The sequence below is a fragment of the Paracoccidioides lutzii genome (genome assembly GCF_000150705.2).
Source record: "Paracoccidioides lutzii Pb01 unplaced genomic scaffold supercont2.4, whole genome shotgun sequence".
Taxonomy (NCBI): Eukaryota; Fungi; Ascomycota; class Eurotiomycetes; order Onygenales; family Ajellomycetaceae; genus Paracoccidioides; species Paracoccidioides lutzii.
Window position 1 is genome coordinate 1,118,372 of NW_015440950.1, and position 20,346 is coordinate 1,138,717.

Genomic DNA, 20,346 nt, shown 5'->3' on the forward strand with positions numbered 1-20,346 from the left:
GCTGTTGATGAAGAAGACGCCATCGGCTCGTGTTCTTGAGCAGTAGGCAGCAGATGGTGTGCTTCTGCAGTAGGCGGCATTGGGGTGCTCTTCTGAAGTAGATGGCGTCATCGGGCTGTTTTTCTGATGCAGTCGTCATCGGGGGTTGTTCTGATGAAGTTGTCATCAGGTGGTGCGTTTCTGATTCAGTTGGCATTGGGTGCGGTTCTGATGTAGAGGTTGGCATTGGGTGTGTTTCCGATTCAGTTGGCATTGGGTGCGTTTCCGATTCAGTTGGCATTGGGTGCGGTTCTGATGTAGAGGTTGGCATTGGGTGTGGTTCTGATGTAGAGGTTGGCATTGGGTGCGGTTCTGATGTAGAGGTTGGCATTGGGTGCGTTGGGGTTGGTGTCCAGATTGAAGTCGGCATGGATGAAGATGTTGGTGGGGGTTGAGTGGTGGTGTAGATGTATGGATCGGCGGTTGACGTTGGCAAGGCGGTTGGCGTATAGGGTTTTGTCACGGAACACCTGAAGAAACAGAGGAACAAAATGGGACGTCCCATAGCCGAGCTGGTGAGGAGCAGGAGGGCAACCAATGACTTCATCATGGAGAACGCCATTTTGGCGGCCAATCTCCTTTTTTTACTCTAAGCAGGGAAAATCGGTAAACGAAAGTCAGCAGCGCAAGGAACCGTAGCGAGGGAGTTCCGCACAATTCGCAGAGTGAAGGAAGATATTAGAGAAAGGACGACGTACTGAAGAACGAAGAATGAAGAACAAATCAAGGCGGAAGGGAGGGCAGCCTTAAATACTTTCGAACCGGCACCGCCTAAGACTGCTCAATGGCATTGGGGGAAGCATAAGAATCTCGCCCGTGTTCGTAATTTCCAGCAGTATGGGCAATCTGGAGTCCCTTAACTCTCTATGGAACGCGATATCATAGTTCAAGCGGCCGATCCGAAGATAGTGATGTTATCATCATCCCCCTTGTTGCCGCATATAGGCTAGGGGCAGTTGTTTTTTGCAAACCTACTCCAGCGATAGCATAGCATAATCTAAGCCCATTGTGGACCTTCAAACCATAGGTGAACCTGGAGGATGCCGGACATGTCTTCAGTACGTATCCCCGGGCACCGAGAGCGGGAAGGACCCATGACCAATCCGCTCCTCCGTCGATTTTGGTCGAGTCGTGATGTCACCAGCACCCTGATAGGAAGGCGGAAAGCGGCAAGAAAAGCCATGGGAAAAACTTTGAGACAACAGGGTAAAAGGAACCTCAAAGTAGAGTTTGGATAAGTCGATACTGGTAACTAGGAGAAATGGCTGGCTCTCAGGAATGGCCGCGAGATCGCTAATAGCGCCGTGACCACCCGAGGTGGTACCTGAAAGATTCCAAGTTAAACAGTTTACCTTTGATAACTAGATGAAGAAGTGAACGTCCCACCACCAAGATCAGGCTAAATTGACAGCGACATCCAGAGCTGTTGCATTTTCCAGGGTGCAGGGCAGCAAACTGGCTACGCCCACCCTGCAACCAGGAACGAACGCCTGAAAATAGCCTGATAGAGACGTTGGTCTGTCAGCTGCTACGCAGCTGGATAGTAGGACACACCATGAAAATGAAATCCCCATTTGCGCCGATTCCTGCCAGTGTCCAGAGACATTTTGAGAGTTAATTGACGCGAAGTTCTGGGCTAGCCACACAATGCTGGCCTCTAACCTGTGAAGAAGCGAGGGAAGCGAAACTTCGCAGCTTCAATTAGGTAAGTTCCGGAGTCAGCTCATGCCTTGGCCAGATGACCCGTGAGCATTTACTGTCCTTTCTGACGCTGGGCTGGTTAACTGATTGGTGGAGTTTTTTTGTAAAACCTTGAGGTTGTTGGTGCCGACAGTTGAACGTAGTTTAAAAAAAAAGGTTGAGGCATGGCTTATGGGTGGGGGCCCACTTTCTAAAACATAACTCGGCACATATTTAGCTACACCGGACGTATTACTAATGCATCTCCAGTTCAACCTCACGGCCCTCAACACCAAAGGGAAGGGGGGGGGGGGGGGGGTTGGAATTAGAGTTGTTAGGTAACATCTTAAGAACCTGAGAAATATGATAAATATCACTAGGATCAAAAAGCATTTCAAGATGTTGTGTGAGACAATGTGTGAGATATGACTAGTGTATGTCGTTTTAATGAGAAAAATGACATGATACCATGTTTAACTAAATCATGCTGAAGATTTTTTCAGCTAAAATTTTTAAAATCATGATTCAAATTTTTTAAATCCACATTCAACTAACTGTACTTACGCCCCGGGATGCTGAGATGAACAATTTGAAGGCATGAAGTGACTTAAGCAAGTATCCATTGCTCCGTTTCTAGTTACCTGTTGTTCGCCTTTCGGCGCAGTTCAATAGGGTAGTTAACCAACCTGGTGCCAAACGGAACCAAAAGCTTAATTGTTTTTCTGTCGCTGGGTTTGCAAACGCGAACTCTGGCATCTGCTTCAACTCTAGTCAGAGGACCTAACCTAACGTTGGGCTACCCTTATCGTTTAGACTAGCCAGCCCGGCTCATCAGTGCCTGGGCCGGTTCCTTGGTAAATCGGGCGTACAGTTGAGATGGTATTGAATCTCAGCTGGAATAACCTTCCGTGTGATTTATGCCGTAAATTGTGATGACATTTCTTCATGAAAATCTTAATACACTAGTCATATCTTATACATAACTCTTATATTTCATTAATAACCGTATATAGAACTCGAACACACCATGACCCAGGAACTCTTACTCACGTGATGTAGGGTAGTTTAATAGACACCAATTAAAATAAGAACTATATACATTAATTATGAGTATAAAAACAACCCTGCTTTAGCTGCTTCGGCGATACAAAATCAAAAAAATTAGATTAAGTGAACAGCTGTTAACCTGTAACTAGTTATGTTAATGTTTCACTCTTAAGCTGATATAATGATATTATCAGCTAACTATAACTAGTTAGTTAGTTGTAGTTAGAATGATTAACTGCTCATGTATATTATCACACAATAACAGTTACATAAATTTTACTTCATGATGTATGTTTTACTTGCCAGGAGTGCTAGATCAAATGTCTTCTGATGAAGTGAAAAATACAGTAATTAGAGGCCCGCTCTCTGGTGACCTCAAACCTGTGTTAGGTATACACAGCTGGATGCGCTCGACAGAAACACAAATGTCAGATATGAATTTGGCGCTGGGATACACTTAAAATGATAGATCCAAGAAGGCAGTTTTCTTATCGTGGCCAAACTTGGTATGCAGCAGGACCAAATGGTTCTCACCAGTTAACACTCAGTAGCCGTCCTCTGCTGACAATATGCCAAGATATCACAACTCCAACAGCACAGAAGGCTGACGAACGCCACCACCTGTCCACGGAATTTCATCGGCAACGGCTAGACAGTCATTTTCATCGAGTCGCTTGAGAGCGACAAACTCAGCATTTGTGAGCACAAATCCATATCGCGCGCCGTGCTGATCCATTTAGATGAATTCACTTGTGCCAAAAACCTGCTTGCTTATATTGTCATCGATCCGCCAAGTTTTGGGAGCCGGCCATGGAGGAGGACCACTTCCACGACACCCTCAAGGACCCCCCGGGGGCTCGATTGTCGCTAGAAGTGTAATTGCCACCAACCACCATGTATGCTGTGCCTGGTCGAGATTGGTCGATAAGGGCAGCAGACTCTCCACCATCCAAGGTGACAGCCGAAAGCCATCAGACCCTGGAGTTCTTGGGCCAGTTGCTCGAACGCCGCACGGAGGCTGCGCCTCACGAGAGGCAGAACAAAGTCCGCAAAACGCCGGTGGAATTGGGGCTTATCCCCCTAATGGCGGCGGGCGGAGACGTAAAAGGATAAGGGTGAACGAGCACCGCATTAAGTGCTAGTCCATAATGCTGGAGGATTGTGCCAATAGTTAAACTCCGGTCAGGGAACAAACCTGTGTAATATCGTCGGGCTGTAGCGAGGATTTGTTGTATTGCGTGAGGGGATAGTTTTAATTAAAAATAATATATATATATATTATTTTCTATATTTAATTTCATGTAATTATTGCTTAATTTGATGCTTTTTAAATACAAATGTGGTTAGTGTTCTACGTAGGGTGATAACTTATGTTATGCTAATTGCTCAGCATGGACAAGACCATTGGAGCAAAAACATGCAAGTTCTTGAAGATGTTGCTCCCGTCCTTCGCCTGACGTCTGCATAAGCTTCGGGGCTGGGCGTGGGAGTGGAGCCACACGCTAACCCGTAATAGTTTGGTTGCTAACCTTATTTATTAATCGCCGTTTAATTATCTTGGCAGGTCCACTTTACCAGATAAAAATACCCTTGGCCCAAAAGCCATTACCAACATAAGAGGATGAAAATGTTTCAAAAATTTGTCAAGCTGCTGTACCGGTGAGTCGATGGTGTCACACATTCTGGACAATTTGTCTGCAAGATATTAAGAAAAGCAGAATTGAGAATAACCTACATACATCGTCATCCAACTCATTTAATACCGAGGTTATGTGTGGTTTCTCCAAACTTGGTTCCTCTTTGGCTACAACTTGAAATCTACCTACGCAGGAAGTCTTTAATATTAGCTCATCACTGGGCCTCGATTGCTAGTCTACTTTTTTCTTTGTATGGAAATAATCTCCTCTCGTGATGAATCCACGTTCCACAGGTCGTGGCGAAAGGGAACTGGGAGTTGAACGAAGGGAGGGTGCCAAAATGGTCTAGTATTACGAGTGCTAGCAAGAACGTACCTAAGATAATCCTTCATGTCGCAAGAAGACCATTTCGCTAAGCTATCGGCTACGTGAGTATCGAAGGGATGCATTGTTGGCCGCATGTGGAGTCTTGGTCCTGGATGCAGATGTTCGTTGGGTTTAGCGCTACTGCTATTGAGCAGCTCACACCGATGTAATGGCTGGCTCATGTGGACTATGCATTCTTCGTTTCATTTTACTCGGCTCTTTGGAGATTGTGGTAACCGGGACAGAACTAGAGTTGAGTGAAGGAAGAGGAAGGTAGAGCTGGCACTGGTTATCAGGTATCTATTTCACCATGCGCATTCCACCCAATTGCGTGCAACGACGTTGAAATGTATTGTCCATCAAAAGATGGGAAAAGAGCGTTCAGTAATCATCCCCAGAGTCAGACTCGCTTTCCCACTTGTCCTGATATGCCTTAGAAATTTCTCCCAGTCCATTGACTAATGCCTCACGCTCATCAACTCCCACTAGCCTTGACGCGATTTTTTGTAAGTTCTTCACCTTATCGCCAATTTGAGTTGTGGTAGAAAGGGATGCACGAACGCTCAGTCCAGAGTCTGAGGCACCTCTACCTCTAAATAGGTCATGGGGAAAACTATCAAGTAGAGGAAGTGAGAGCGGGGTATGATATCTGTTATTTAGGATTTAGCTTGGCGGAACTTGGCAAGTAGGCTACATATTTTTGCGTGGATTATTTGAAGGAAAAGGGAGGGTGATGATGAAATAACAATAGGGAATAGGTGAGACATATTATTATTGACAGATGCCAGAGACGGTTGGGAATTTGATAGGAAACACAAGTACTGACCTTTGCACAGAGCCTAGAGGTCCTGGCGACTGTGTACGACTTTGCAGGCTTCGTGCTCTTGAAGTGAGGGAACTTTCGCCACCGAATCCACGACTGATTTCAACGTAACCAAAAACATGTATCCTTTTAGCTGGAGTAGAATTGGACCAGGAAAAGTCAAGGTCAAGTCCCTGAAGCAGGGCTTCGTTTTGATCTGCTTCATCCTCCACTACCATGGCGCCCTTGTCCGGCCTAACATTGACCTCATCTTCTAGATCCTGCTTTGATATAATGGCAGCTTGGATGTTAAATATCTTTTGCGGGAGTTCTTGTGCGGGCAGCCAGGAACCAATTCCTCGATAGCATCGGAGGCGTGTAGGTAAAGTCACACTTTCCAGAGCTGTTGAAATTAGAGCAGAGGAGTACCACTCCGAACGCAGGTCAGAGTTCACATATGTTGGTAAATTTTGAGGAGGGTCCAAGATGGGAACGTAGGCCGATGTCTGCGGTGATATCTCGTTGACCGACCTCGCAGAGTTAGCGGTGGCTATGGCTTGCATGTGCTGTGCGTCTTATATTTTTAGCTTATGATCCCATAGAGTATCTAGTTGAAATTTGCGGAGCAGAAGAAGTGACTCGGATTTATTGACACATACACGTTGGAATCTTGCTCCATCTTCTAACCCCCAGAACCAGATACTCTTTTTTCCGAACTCATCTCTCAATCTGTCGACATATCTCGCAGCAAAGCCTCCCCAGGCATCATCCGTTGAAGAGAAAATTTGGATTCCCTGCAGTTGATCACATTCTTCAGCGAAGGCCCGAAAATCCCTGTCAAGGATGTCGTGCTCGCGATCTAAGGTTCTAAATAAGTCCTCGCCAATGCCCCAGTCTTCAAATGGCATTAGTTGAGAATTGAGCTCGTATTCATTTAATTGAACAATAGACCTGGGATGATAGAAGACTTTATTAAAGTCTGACCAGTAGCGAACTGATTCAGCTTTAAGCTGAGGTAATGGAAGCCCTAGATTTAGGTTTTTTTGATACTCAGTCAGTGGGATGGTGGGCTGCTGTTGTATAACCTCATTGCCGTCCCTTTATTGATAATAAATGCACTGTTAATTGTCAATCAAAATTAGGTGAACATTAAGTGCTTCTTACCATAAACCCCTGGATAACTTGGGCTCTGCTTCTATCTCATAAAGTGCATTGTATTTCTGAAGCGTCCCAAATCCTCCCTTAAGATCGTAGATCACTGTCCTGGGAGTGAAGGTCTCCGATCCGTCTGCGCCAATCCCTGGACGGAAATGGATGTCATGGTCCACAGGGGACAACTCATCTGCGGAATATGTAAAATATGATTCCTGACGGTGAGGTTAGTACAGGACCACGTTAAGGAAGATTAAAGCGCCATACTTGGAAGTTCCAAAAATGAGTCGCGAGATAGTTACTTCGCTGACCAAGCTGTAGGGTTACAATCTCATGCATTATTATAGAAGAGTAATGCAGACAATCCTCCAATTTACTTATATGTTATGCTTAAAATTAACGGTATAAGCTGCTATTTGCGGGCATCAATTTGCCTCCATGATTCTTCGGGATTTGCCACAACCAAAAACGAAGCAATAAAGAGATTGCGCAAGAATCGGTGGCTATATGTCAGTGTCTGAGTGTAGTGAAAGGATATCATTGAGCTCTGGTCCAAAAGATGACAATAAATGACGGGAAAAATTGCCCATTGCACTACAGTATTTCAATGTTAAACTTCAAAGGACGTTGGTTGAATTCTGATTGAATTCGAATGTTCCTGGCTTTGGAGTTATTCCGATATCACGTGCCATTTCGTCCCAGAAGGGTAAAGTGGCTCCGTTGCCCCAGCAACCTTGGACTCGGAGTGCAACCTGTGCTCCGTCAACATCCCAAGGCAACATCACAATTTTCACGCCACATTCCGAACCCAGCGCTTGCTCGCTTCAATAGTGTTGTCATACATAATGCTCTCGGAGAGCACAAACAATCCTCCTCGATCTGACGTCCTACCTTCAGCTATGGAGTCCATTCCCCTGAAAGTTCAACAGTCGTCAGGAACGCCCTTGCGTCCTGTCTCTCCTGATCGCATCAATCAGCAGAAAATGAATGGAGCGCCACTACATGCATTGGAGCTCTCTCCCCTTCAGCAAAAACACATGCGGACGAATTCAGATGTGCAAGCGAAAGTGGCTTTTCTCAACAATCTCTCGAGAGCCAGCACCCCAGCTCACTCTCATCCTTCTTCCACCACATCGGCTGCTCTTCACAGAGCCATATTAGGACGGGAAGAGGCCGAAGCGTCCCTTCAAGCCACGATGGTCGAGCTATCAGAGGCCAATTTACGAGAACGCAAAGTCAGCGAACGACTTGAATCTTTAATGGAGGAACTACATTCTCTGAAGGAGAGACAAGCTCATGAACGGGCAGTGTTCGAAAAAGAAGTCAGAAGAGCAAGGAAAGAAGCGTTCCGGGCTGGATCAGCGCTAGTAAAGGCTCAAGAAGAACTTAAGTCATCAAGAGGCGAGGTAAAAGCTTTAAAAGAGGAAGTTAGGTGCGAGAGAGAGGCAAAGGAGAAGGCGACACAGGAAGCCTCTGAACGTGCATACGCATTAGCTGGGCTAACGGAAGAACTGGAAATATTGAAGGAGAAAAACCGCTCTTTTGAACCCGATAATCAATCAGATATATTGGAGGCAAGGGCGGAGGAAATGAGAGAACCGTCCAACCCCAGGACTCCTTTGGCAGAGAGGGACATGGGTATATGTTCTCCAAAGTCAATCCGGTTAAAACGAGACCAAATGCTGGAGTCTGGACATTTAAGTAACCGCACAAGCGGTATTAACCAAATAACAAGTCCCCGGATAGGTTCCCCACTCAAAATCAAGACTTTGCGGCGCACTTCCTCTAAAGAAAACGAGGATCCCGAACTATCCACTGAAAATGATTGTCTTCTCAGGGAGTTGAAGGAGGGCATCGAATGGGAAAAGCGTTTGCGTTTGAAAGCAGAGGATATGGTGCACTTCCTCAAGATGGAGTGCCAGTTTCACCGGTGCTCTTGTCGTCTAGCAGAAATGCAAGGAGTCAAATATATACACGATACCGAATGGGAAAATATGAATCGAACAACAGAAGAAAAAGGCGCCCACCTGTTTCCAAACAACCCTGGTCCTTCTCAAGAGGTTGAAACTAGAAATCAAAGACCATCCCCTATTCCTCGGCCCCCTTCAACTGATTTTGCAAATGACACCATTCCAACGGAATTGCAAGCTACGGAGCCTGAAATGGCGTTTTGTCCACATACTGGAACTTTTAAAGCTGTTTCGCCCTCAAAAACTCAAAATAACCCTGGTGCAGAACGATCCGTTCACCAGCAAATAATTAGTCGGGAACATTCGCCTTTGCCAGCCATTTTCCAGTGCTACAAAACCCCAGAGATTGAAATGAAAGAACTCAGACAACTTGAACAACAAATGGAACTTCCACACCAAGTTCATTACCCTCCCCACCCCATTGCACAACAATCACCACAACCTCCGGCTCCCCTCGAACCGGCAAGTTCCTCCCGCTCCTTTCCTCGAAACCTGCACATCGAAACAGCCCAATTTCCAGCAAGGGTGGAACATGCTGACGCTCGAACGCCGAACATGTCAGAGTCTGTGACAGTATCTGCTACAAAAACTGTCCCAATCCAACCTGACGATTACATTTCGAATGCGAACTGCCCTATCCTTGGAACCCCTATCACACGAGAAGAAGCACTGGCACAGATACGCGCAAGAAGGAACCGTGCACAATCACTGAAGAGGTCTGCTAGTGCGAATGATGCCCCTTCTCGCTCCTTTTCACGTTCTCGATCCCGAATTGCAAATTCGAGTACGACCCCTATGAGTGGGTCCCGAAGGACTCCTGGAATGGAGACGATGACGGGTAGTAGGCCAGCCAGCCGGGTGGTTAAAAGAGATTTCAGTGCGCCTATTGGCAGCAGGTATTGAGAACCATATCTATTGTGGGGAAGTTTTTTCATATTCACTTTTCCTTTCCTTTTTCTTTTTTTTTAATTGTCGTCGGCCAAAAGCATCACCCGCGATATCCAGTTATTATTTTGTTTTACATTTCTCTATTCTTTCTAGTCTTTTGATGTCTTGCGTTCAGATACCTTTTGTCATCGTTTAATTCTATTACTTTGATTTGAGTGTCTTCTTCATGGGCGTTGGGTGTGCGTCATCTTCATCCCCACCATGCTACAATCTTTCCTGCGAAGTTCCTATACTTTCTCCACCGCGCTCGGCCACCTCTCCTTCTCCACTTCCGAATACTTGAATCCGCGTAAGTTTGGCCTTCTGAAACCACACGTATTTATTGTGATGTAACTTAGCGTGCAAAATAAGTTCATTGTTTTCGGGGTTGGGAGCTTCATCACTTCTAGCAGCTTGCTTCCTTTTGCTCTATATATATATGTTTGGTGTTTATGCCATAAATTCTTTTGTTCCTGTCACACTTGGATTTGTTTAATACGATCGGCAGGGTTATAGATAAGTATGGCTAGAATGCACAACTATGCACTGCTAGAGGATATAGGTATGTGTGCAATACATATTCTCCAGATGCTGGCACTCAAAAAATTTGGGAGTCTGCATTATTTTCTTCAAATTTAAGTACCAGGTTAATTCGCTGCTATCCTTTCAAAAGGAACTGGAATTTGCGGCGGAGGAAAGCGGGGTGCAGATAGAAGGATCATCTCGAAAATAATATTGGCAGAACATTATGAGAAACATCCAAGTTCCAATACACCGAAACATGGAGCGAATGGGAATTTTCTGTACGTTGGCTATTTGTTAAAATTGTCACGTATATGCCATTCAATATTTTAGCATATATAAATTAAACAAATATCTGCACAAGGGCGAGCCGGATGATGAGACTCATCCTCACTAAACTTGGCCAAAGGTCCCTCACCTTGACAAAGGGTGACAACGCCATCTAAAATACATTCAATACCCATCACCGAATCCATCCATCAAAAAATACGTAAACATATTACCTTCCATATATCACTTCCGCCTAAAGAATCTGAAGGCCACAACAGCTAATTCTGGCGCCATGCACCTGTGCTTTGCGCCCCCACCACACCTGAACAAGTTCTTCGACGAATGCACGATCCGATGCACTCCACGCATCCAGACCCATCTCCGTCATGTCACTGGATGTAATGGTGACGATTTCGTCATCATCGGGTGAATCGTTGCTAGGCGATGAATGGAGGAGCGGTTCATTTAGAGAGGAAGTTGACGCGTTGGGTGCTGCAGTGTGTTCATCCATATCACTGCTGCAAGCATCCGCCCCTGTCTGTTCGTAGTTAAAATACTCTTGATCGGCGTCGGCTGAGTTTTCGTCCTGGCGGGCGATGACGTCTGAAATGACTGTGAATATCTGGGTTGTTAGGCGGCGGAAATACGTTATCAGGGCTATCTCTCGTGGTTGATGGCTGGTCTGGTCTGCTAAGGCTATGCTACCGCGACGGCTCAGGTTGCTTGGATAGGTGGGGTTGGGTGTGTTTTCGTTGTCCATTAGCAGCAACCGGGAATCCTGTTCATTTTCTCCTTCAGAGGCGACTTCACGCTTTTCACCAGCGGAAGCCCACCAGATGAAGGAGGTGTACGCGAGAAGTGGCCAAGAGACAGGTTCGACAATGGAGCTAGAGGAGAATGTGGAAGCATTGTCTGAATCATCTTCATCACCCATGCTAGAGGCAGAGTCGAACCGAGAAAGTTCGTGAAGGCCACTCCTAAGGGTTACATATCGACGTGCATCTCGCTGGGTTGCCTTTAAGGTTATAGGCTTTTCATGACCGTTATCTGTGGACAGTGGTGATGAGAGCTGTATTTTAGGGTAAATTTTTGAGGTTGCATGTTTAGTATAAGCAGGTGGTAAGTTTACGAGGACATCATATATCTCAGGTTTGAGACTCAGAACCCGGTCAGTAGTACATGCAATCCAGCAGCCATCGGGATCCGAGATGGACGGGCTGGGTAATGATAATAGATACGGCATGTCGTGAATGCCAATACTGAACATTGGGCGAGGTCTAAGAGATGGCAGAGCGGTAGATGGAAGAAGAGGGGCTAGTGACTGAGGAAGGGAGGACAGAAGGGATAAATCATAAACTTTGGTTTGGATGTTAGCTGTCGAGCAATACCTTTGGGTTAGGATAGGGGGCCCTACCGAAATTACACGATTCTTCCACGGGGGCCTCCCCAACGAAAAGAATTCGTTTTCGTAGTAAAGCTGCTCTATATAATTGGAAAACCAAGGGTCCAAAAGTGTTCATAAAATCTGGAAGAGACGAGGCGGGATGATAGGGAGCGAGTGATTGCTTCGAACTCATTAGTGCCGTGGCATCGCTGAGTGCTCGCTGTCTGGTGTATCCCTCACGAAATGGTGTTTTCAAGCTCGCGACGGAGCCTAAGGGAGAATCGGAGGAAGAATTAACCTCGTCAGAGAACTGATACATTTCCCAGTACGCCGACAAAGGTTCCATATTATCAGGGTCATCCGCGAAGCTCCTGTTGTAGAACCATTTGGGTGAGTGACCACTTGATTACAGCAACATTTGGTCTTAAGCCGTACCTGGCTAATTCCTTAAGTTTCGCCGCATGCCTCCAGGCCTTCCCCAATCTGCCATAGCTGAGTGGAACCAAAACGCCAACTGCCATCATCAGGGCATTCCTTTGGGACTCGGCTGCGGGATGGTTGATAAATGCACTGATACCGGCATGTTGGTCGTCGACGAAGTATCTACGGAGCCAACTATAAGAAAATGCATATGGCTAGGACCTGAAAGATCGGCATACATAAGGTCTTCCCTAACATTGTGTAGGCCGGAAGGAAGGGATTTGTATTCAACAACGTTTTCCAGCACAACTGTCATGCATTTATTAGTCGCTGCGACGATGGAATAGCGGCGACTCTGACATACCATCTGGATTAGACCGTTTCCATTTTATCGCATAACTACAAGTAAATAACAAATTGCCATCATCAGTACATCATGTAGATCAATTGTATCCGGGCTGCCTCTCTATCCTACGGAGTCTGTTTTACTCACCCGGCCTTGATGTCAAAGCATATGAGGAAGAGTGCCGCAATACGAGGCGGCGCTTCTGGGAATACAGTAACGTCAGGTCTGGTAGCTCTAACGCTCCTCCTATCTGACGCCATGAATGTAGAGATGCAGGTTCGAGATCGCAGATTCCATAGGGCGTTGTCTGTGCCGCAGCATGCAACGTGGTTGAAGAAGTTCGTGGAAAATCCAACAACAATATGCGGTGGCTGTGGAGAGGATTGAAGTTGGAAATTATTATCGTCTTGCGCGACCTTTGCTACGTCCACGCACACATGTTATCTTCGGCCACGCACCTCGAAGCATATTTCCCCGGATTTCGCACTAGATCAGTATTTATCAAATTAACGGACGACATTTTTGGCCGTTGTCACCTTTCCCTCCCTTCATCGTTCGTTGGATCAGCAAGAAGATGTCCAATTCTACTCTTTCTATTCCTCGTCACCCTTACTACCCCCCTGAGGCAGAGCTCGTTGGGTACATCGCCAACGAATGGTCTACTTTGACCCTTATCTTCGCATTCGCTGCAGGATGGGCCTTTATTCTGGGATTCACATCGGTCGTCCTGTCTTTCGTAACGCCGAAACTGGGGAGGGCCGATAAGTTGGCAATTTTATGGTTTATTTTTAGTATGTAGATGCACAGCGCATATGGAGCAATCACTTTTGAGGATATATTGCTAATATTAAATCGTCACAGCTGGAAGTATTCATCTGTTTTTCGAGGGTTATTTCGTCATCAACCACACTCGCATGGCGCTGGCGCAGGATTTCTTTGGACAGCTTTGGAAAGAATATTCGCTCTCGGATTCCCGATATTTAACCTCTGACCCGTTCGTCCTGTGTATGGAAACAATTACGGCGGTGTGTTGCTCCGTTGCCTGTCTTGCTCCTCTGAGATATTGGATGTATCCATCAATCGCAGTGGTGGTTAACGGGTGCAATTATAGATTCTCTGGGGATCCCTTTCCTTCATCCTTGTATATCTGATCGCGAGCGAACATCCTCTCCGCCACCCCCTTCAACTGATCGTGTCAATTGGCGAGATCTATGGTGACATCCTGTACTATGCCACGAGCATGTTCGACCATTACCACAATGGACTGAGTTATTGCAGACCAGAAGCATATTATTTCTGGGGCTACTTCTTCTTCATGAACTTCATCTGGATTGTTATCCCTTCTTGTAAGAAAGTTCTCAGAATCCCGTACCATCTTTCGCTCGCAGCGGGGGAAACTGACGGTAATTCATAGATTATCTGACTAAGAGTATGGGTATCATGTCTCATGCTGTTCAATTCCTAAACCAGAAAGTAGGCAAGCGGAAAACACAGTAATCGGGGTCTTAATAGCGAATGGACAGTTTACTCTCTGGCGGCATCAAATCCGTCCATAATTCCGACGAGCGAAGCCTTGCACTGTGAGATGTGTATACAACAGTGTCTATGATTCTTCCGTGAAATGGCTCTCTTATTTAATATATTACCTTCTAATCTATGTGATGGGGGAACCAGAGGGAAGAAAGAGGTGTTTGTTTAACATTTGTATTTATAGCAGGTTTGATTGTTGCCATTACCCCTGAATAATAGACCCATATCGGGATTGCAGCGTTCTGATATGCTCACAGCGGTGCTGCAGTCTTCTCTTCTCTTTGTATATAATTAATATATATATATATATATTTTGGGTGTCACACCCCATCAAAATTTGAACTTCAAATATGATCGCTGTTTGAAGAACCTACCACCAGGTATTACTTTTCAGATTCAAGGTGAGTTCTTGTTATCTACATGGTTTCTTGCAGTCTGAGGAGAATCTGGACGCAGTCTTTGTGCAGACCTAGATACATGATGCTGAATTTGATCAAAGTTTTCACAGCAGTCATAATGTCAAAATTGATGTTGCCATAATCCACCACTAGATATACACGTGATATCTGGAAAGCCTGCCCGGCTGAATATCCTTCCCGCTAGACAGTAATGTCCCTTTTCATACCGCAATGATGGGAAATGAAATTAGCTCTACGGTAACTTGCCGCCGCCTTTCTCCTGGCCAGAAGCTAGCTAGCTGAAGGCAGATTCTCGACAGCCCGTTGAAAGCAAGCTCTGTGTTCCGCCACTATTTCTTTCTCCCAACTTACATATTCAATGAGTGTGATGACATGCAACAACTGCAGATTGGCATGTTTAAAGGAGTGCGATGAGAAAAATAAGATTGTATGCAGCAGAAGAGCAACTGCGGGATTGAATTGGCGTGTTGAAAAAATAGGTGTGAAAATGAGCCGTAACAGAACTGGAATGGAAAGTTTTGATAGGATGTTACATGATGTGTTTGTGAAGGATAGATTGCTTGATTGATTATGTAGCGATCGCTAGCTACGCGGAAGTTATATACAGTGCGGATTACGTAAGAAGGCGGATAGGCCTGACACCCCCACTCACTGATGTAACTGTACTCAAGATTACATACAAAAAATAGCCTGTAGCTAGGTATCAGTACATAATTTGACTGGAAAACCCATATTGTTGAAAAACCAGTCATTTCCTCCATATAATCATTTCTGCCTGTTTACTGTGTCTTCTAATATCTGCCATCATAGGATGTATCTAGTCACCTCAAGTGGCTTGGTCAGCCTGTCTGCTGCATTCTCAGCAGACAGAATGTAATCAATCAAGATCTTGTTCTTGCAGATAAGATCCTGAAGAGTATGGAAGCAGACCTCTATATGCTTAGATCAGTGTGGAATAGTCTCACTTTTGACCAGTTCAATTGCCAATTTATTATCTGCCTGAATTGTATATGCTAGCTTATTAGCTGGTAATTTGATCAAGCTGTCATTATCATCAAGATTATTGAGCTGAGATGGCATGAAGTTAGCATCCTTCAGCAATTTCCAGAGACAGACAAGCTCATAGACAGTCTCTAAGAATGTAATATATTCAGTCTTAGTAGATGATTTTGAAACACCTGTCTGCTCACTGCTTCACCAAGCAACAGGACCTTCTACTATATAAATGACATATTCAGTGATGGAGTGGGAGTCTGAATCACAGCCTGCTCAATCAGCATTAGCAAATGCCACAGATTCTATATCTATGTCTTTTCAATAGGACACATCTATGTCAGATGTGTCTTGTAGATATCTAAGAATTTACTTGAATGTCACTCAATTCTTCAAGATAGAGTGAGAGCTGAATCTCTCTAGGAAGCCAGTGACAAAGCTTATATCAGAGCATGTGTTGGCAGTGAGATATTGCAGAGAGTCAATCTCTGATTGATAGAAATATAATGTAAATTCCACTGTATAAGCAATCAGTTCTTCATTATCACTCATGAAATCAACATTCTCCTCCATAGAGGAGGATGTTGGGTGGCAGTCATTCATTGAGAATTCCTCAAGCAGGTTCTTTATGAACAGTGGCTAGGACAGTGATAAAGATTCAGCATCTCAATCAATCTTCATTCTCAAATACCAGTTCAATTTGCTCACTGTTAGGGAGTGAATGCGAGCTGCATAAGAAGAAAGACTCTCTGCGTTGCTAACTGCTATATAATGAAATACTAAGCTTGAGGGGATGAAAGGGGGTGCTGGGGGCCTGCGTGGATTATAACCACCTGCATGGTCGTGTGGTCATGTGATATGGATTAGGCCTAATCAAGTGACCCGCATGGTCGCATGGTCATGTGATGTGGGTTAGGCCTAATCAGGCGCCGAGCTTAATCTGACGTCGAGTCTAACCGGGCACTGGCCTTCGGTCGGGCTCAGTCGGACGCTGAGCCTAACATCACCCCCCAGTCTAGGGGCAGGCATGTCCTCATGCCGGTAGGTCATCATCAACCTCATCCTTCAGGTAGCTGTCTGTCTCCCATGCCTTCAGCCACTCATCTAGTCACCTTGAGGGTCCAGCTTTTGTAGGGTTAGCCTCATGGAAGTCGTGTATGATGTGTGGTGATCCTTTGAAGTTGTGAGTGAGGTATCATGAAGAATTCTCATCAAACCCCTTTCAGTGCACCTGATACTGCAGCTTGCTCCAGCTTATTCTACTGGTCAGTATATGATCTATTTCCCATTCATTCTCACCATCTATTTCAATTGAGTCTGGTGGTCTGATAGTCTGGCCAGGTAGAGAGTCTCTGGAGTCCTTGCATAGCTTGTCTGGGAAGAAGATTGAATGAATCTTCATTGTTATGAAGAGGTCCAGTTTGTAGGCATTGCTCATCTTTTTCAGGATTCTGAAGGAGCTGACATTCTGCTCTGCCAGTTTACAGCTTGATTGATTCATCTTGTATGATTTCAATGTTAGATAAACAAAATCTTCTACTGCAAAGTCAGACTCTCAATGATGCTTGTCAGTCTGCCTCTTCATCTGTTTCTGTGCTGTCTTTATGTCTTTACTCATCTGATTTCAGATCTCTCTCATTTAATGAATGAAGCTCCTTGCTGCTTCTTGATTTCTTTTCTCATTCATGTTCAATTTCTCTGTCAGTGATTGTCAGTCAAATGACATTCAGAGTTCATATTCATTTGCTGTGAGAAAGAGAGAGATTTCTGTGAAAGTGTTTGAGATAGCTGCAGAGGCATGATCTATAATGAGCAGTCACTCATCTCAGTCATCTTGATAGTAACTGACATAGAGATGAAGACAGATGATAATGTATTGATTCATCACTTCTGTCTGTCCATCAGTTTGTGCATGATGTGCTGTTGAGAGTTTCAGTTTTATGCTCAGAATCTGTGTAAACTCATCTCAAAAGCTTGATATGAACTGAGGGCCTTGGTCAGAGACAATTGAGTCAGGCACCTCATTGTATGAATAGTAGAATTGAATGAATAGTCAGATCAGCTCCTGGGCTGTAACTCTCTGAGTGATTGAAATGAAGATTGTCTTCTTGCTTAGCTGACATACTATGATCAAAATGACATCATAATCTGTTTTGCTTTTCAGCACATTCATGAAGTTCATTGCAATATGCTGTCATGTCTGTTCTGGTATTGATAATGACTTTAGCAAATCAGAAGTCTTATCTCTTGAAATTTTACTGATTCAGCACACATGACAGTTCTGAATATAGTGTAGAACATCTGTCTGCCAGGTGGCTCATCAATAGTATGATTGCATCAGAATCAGAGTCTTTTGTCCTTCAGGATGTGCTGTTGAAGCTTGATTATGAATTTCCTGCAGTAGCTTGGCTATCAGAGTTTTCTTTTTCTGAACAAGCATCACTAGTCTTTCATTGTACCATAGCACATTGTCCTTCATTGTATAGAGACTATTCTCATCATCTGCCTGCTGCCACAGAGGCTCAATTGAGATGACTATCTTGTTTATAGACACTATGCATTCAGCAATGCTCTCTTTCTCTGAGGAGTTGATGCTAGCAATGTCTGTAGAGGAAGTGATCTGAGAGTCAAGAGTCTCTGATTCTAGGAGAATCTGCATATAGTCATTCTGTTGCCTTCTAACCTGCTCAGACCTGCTCAGTGTGTCTGCTAGCAGATTGACCTTGTCTGATTGATACTTGATCTCAAAGTAGAAATGAGAGAGGAACTCTGCCCAGCAAACTTGACATGCATTCAGCTTCTTGATAGTCATGAAGTATTCCAGTGTGTGATGATCAGTGAGAATCTTGAATTGTTCCTTCTGTTGTAGTTCCTCAAGCTCTGTCTGTCATTCTTGTAAGACCTGGACTACTGCCAGCATTTTCTTATCATGAACTTCATAATTAAGCTCTGCATCATTCATTGTCTTTGAATAGAAGACTACTGAGTGTCAAAGATCATTTTTAAATCTTTGACTTAGTATCTCAGCCACTACTTCATCAGAGATGTCAGTCTTAATACAAGTCTCCTGCTCAGAGTCATAGTAATGCAGTGTTGGAGCCTCCATCAGCTGTCTCTTCAGTTTTTCAAAGACTGATTTGCATTCTGATGTTCACACAAATAAGATAGTCTTCTTTGTCAATTGATACAGTGGCTTTGTGATTCAGCTGTAGTTCCTTATGAATTGTTGATAGAAATTGCCAAATCCTAGAAATGACTGAACTTCTTTGACTGTGATGAGGGCCTGCCATCTCACAATGACAGCTGTCTTCTCTGAGTCTGCCTCAATCTCTTCTGTACTGATGATGAACTCTAGGTATTTTGTCCTCTGAACTGCAAACTCACATTTCTGGATGCTGGCTTGCAAACTCACTGTCTTTAGTCAGTCTAGCACTGAGTTTACCTGCTGCTTGTGCTCCTCCAGATTCTTGCTATAGATTAGAAGATCATCCATGAATGCTGTCATAAACTTATTCAGATAGTCAAAGAAGATATTGTTAACAAATCATTGAAAGCAGGCAGGGGTGTTTGTAAGGCCAAAGGGGACCACCTGATATTTATAGATCTCATAGCAGGTTCTAAAGATGATCAGGTCCTCAGACTCAGAGTTCATTTGAATGTGATGGAACCCCTGCCAAATGTCCAACTTTGTAAAGTATTTCACCTCATTGAGTCAGTTCATCAGCTCATCTATCAGAAGCAAGAAATACTGATCTCATTTGATTATAGCATTCAGCTTGTGAAAGTCAACACAGAATCATAGCTTCTTCTCACTACAGACAATCAGGATTGAGGAGGTGTAGAGGACTGAACTTGAGGTGATGAAACCCTTTGCTAGATTGACTTCAAGATAGGTCTTCACTGCCTCTAGTTCCTCTAGATTCATCTTATATAGAGGTGCATGTCCAATGTCCTGGGTGAGGTCAACATCAGACTGAAGCTATATTTTAAAATCAACATTCTTCTGTAGGGGGGGCAGTTCATCTGATGCTTTCTTTGAGAAGCAGTCCTCTCAGTCTTTCAATCATTCTGGTAAGTTGCTGATCAGCTTCTCATCAGACTCATTCTCAGCTCCCACTAAACCCTGCTTCTTCTCAAGCTGTTTATCAATTTCATACAGACTGGTTATGAAGACTATTGACTTCTTGTTCTTCATATAATCATGAAAGAAAGCAGTCTCAATGAAGTTCATATTCATCATCTATGATGCTGTCTTCTCCCAGGTCAGCCTCTGCCTCATCTCAGACATCACAACTGAGCTGGTCCCTTTCAATCTGTGGAGCTGAGTCTGATGCTCCTGTCTGATCTCCTCATTCAGCTTGATCTCTCTTCATTTCACATTCATCTGATGCTCAGGCTTGGGGTCTGGGTACTTCAGTACTGACCAGAGTACTATCTTCAACATCAGCTCCATCACCTGTTCAGGGATAGACTGTTCACTCAGCCAAACCAGATGTTGATTTTTAACATCAAGCCATATATTCTGTGCTGTCAACCACTTCTGTCTCAGGATGACAGGGTGCTGGCCTAGGTCTGTTATCAGCAGAGAGACATTCTGAAATCTCCAGTCATCCACCCAGAGGTTTAGAGTCAATGTGCAGTCTATCATCTCACCAGAGGCATCATTGTATCCCTTCATGCAGCATTTGAATGAGAGTTCTTGAAACTTCCTATCAAAGAATCTTGTCAATTCTATGGCATATCAGGTATCAATAAAATTTGCTCCATTTGCTTCAGTATCAGTAAGAGAATTTGTAGAAGTAGCAATTCTATTGTAGACTAATTTGATTGATACATTAAAGC

The 20,346-nt window shown here is 44.4% G+C and overlaps 6 protein-coding genes across 6 annotated transcripts; 3 read left to right on the plus strand and 3 right to left on the minus strand.

The window, feature by feature from the left end:
* Positions 1-269: 269 nt before the first annotated feature.
* PAAG_02120 (hypothetical protein) lies at positions 270-1,222 on the minus strand (the record flags this gene model as incomplete). Its single annotated transcript, XM_015844545.1, has 2 exons — positions 270-617; positions 1,073-1,222. The coding sequence occupies 2 exons, from the start codon at positions 1,220-1,222 to the stop codon at positions 270-272; spliced, it is 498 nt and encodes a 165-aa protein (XP_015701549.1).
* Positions 1,223-3,506: 2,284 nt separating this feature from the next.
* Positions 3,507-3,908, plus strand: PAAG_02121 (hypothetical protein; the record flags this gene model as incomplete). The annotated part of the gene is made up of 1 exon (XM_002796187.2): positions 3,507-3,908. The coding sequence occupies one exon, from the start codon at positions 3,507-3,509 to the stop codon at positions 3,906-3,908; it is 402 nt and encodes a 133-aa protein (XP_002796233.2).
* A 1,242-nt stretch (positions 3,909-5,150) lies between these two features.
* On the minus strand, positions 5,151-7,062 carry PAAG_02123 (hypothetical protein; the record flags this gene model as incomplete). The annotated part of the gene is made up of 5 exons (XM_002796189.1): positions 5,151-5,418; positions 5,596-6,137; positions 6,231-6,669; positions 6,736-6,938; positions 6,991-7,062. 5 exons carry the CDS (start codon positions 7,060-7,062, stop codon positions 5,151-5,153), a joined length of 1,524 nt encoding a protein of 507 aa, XP_002796235.1.
* A 506-nt stretch (positions 7,063-7,568) lies between these two features.
* Positions 7,569-9,596, plus strand: PAAG_02124 (hypothetical protein; the record flags this gene model as incomplete). Its single annotated transcript, XM_002796190.1, has 1 exon — positions 7,569-9,596. One exon carries the CDS (start codon positions 7,569-7,571, stop codon positions 9,594-9,596), a length of 2,028 nt encoding a protein of 675 aa, XP_002796236.1.
* Positions 9,597-10,665: 1,069 nt separating this feature from the next.
* On the minus strand, positions 10,666-13,114 carry PAAG_02125 (hypothetical protein; the record flags this gene model as incomplete). Its single annotated transcript, XM_015844546.1, has 7 exons — positions 10,666-11,768; positions 11,827-12,167; positions 12,232-12,399; positions 12,456-12,525; positions 12,581-12,615; positions 12,710-12,983; positions 13,078-13,114. The coding sequence occupies 7 exons, from the start codon at positions 13,112-13,114 to the stop codon at positions 10,666-10,668; spliced, it is 2,028 nt and encodes a 675-aa protein (XP_015701550.1).
* A 22-nt stretch (positions 13,115-13,136) lies between these two features.
* On the plus strand, positions 13,137-14,059 carry PAAG_02126 (3-beta-hydroxysteroid-Delta(8),Delta(7)-isomerase; the record flags this gene model as incomplete). Its single annotated transcript, XM_002796192.2, has 4 exons — positions 13,137-13,353; positions 13,424-13,587; positions 13,674-13,908; positions 13,977-14,059. 4 exons carry the CDS (start codon positions 13,137-13,139, stop codon positions 14,057-14,059), a joined length of 699 nt encoding a protein of 232 aa, XP_002796238.1.
* Between the last annotated feature and the right edge of the window lie 6,287 nt (positions 14,060-20,346).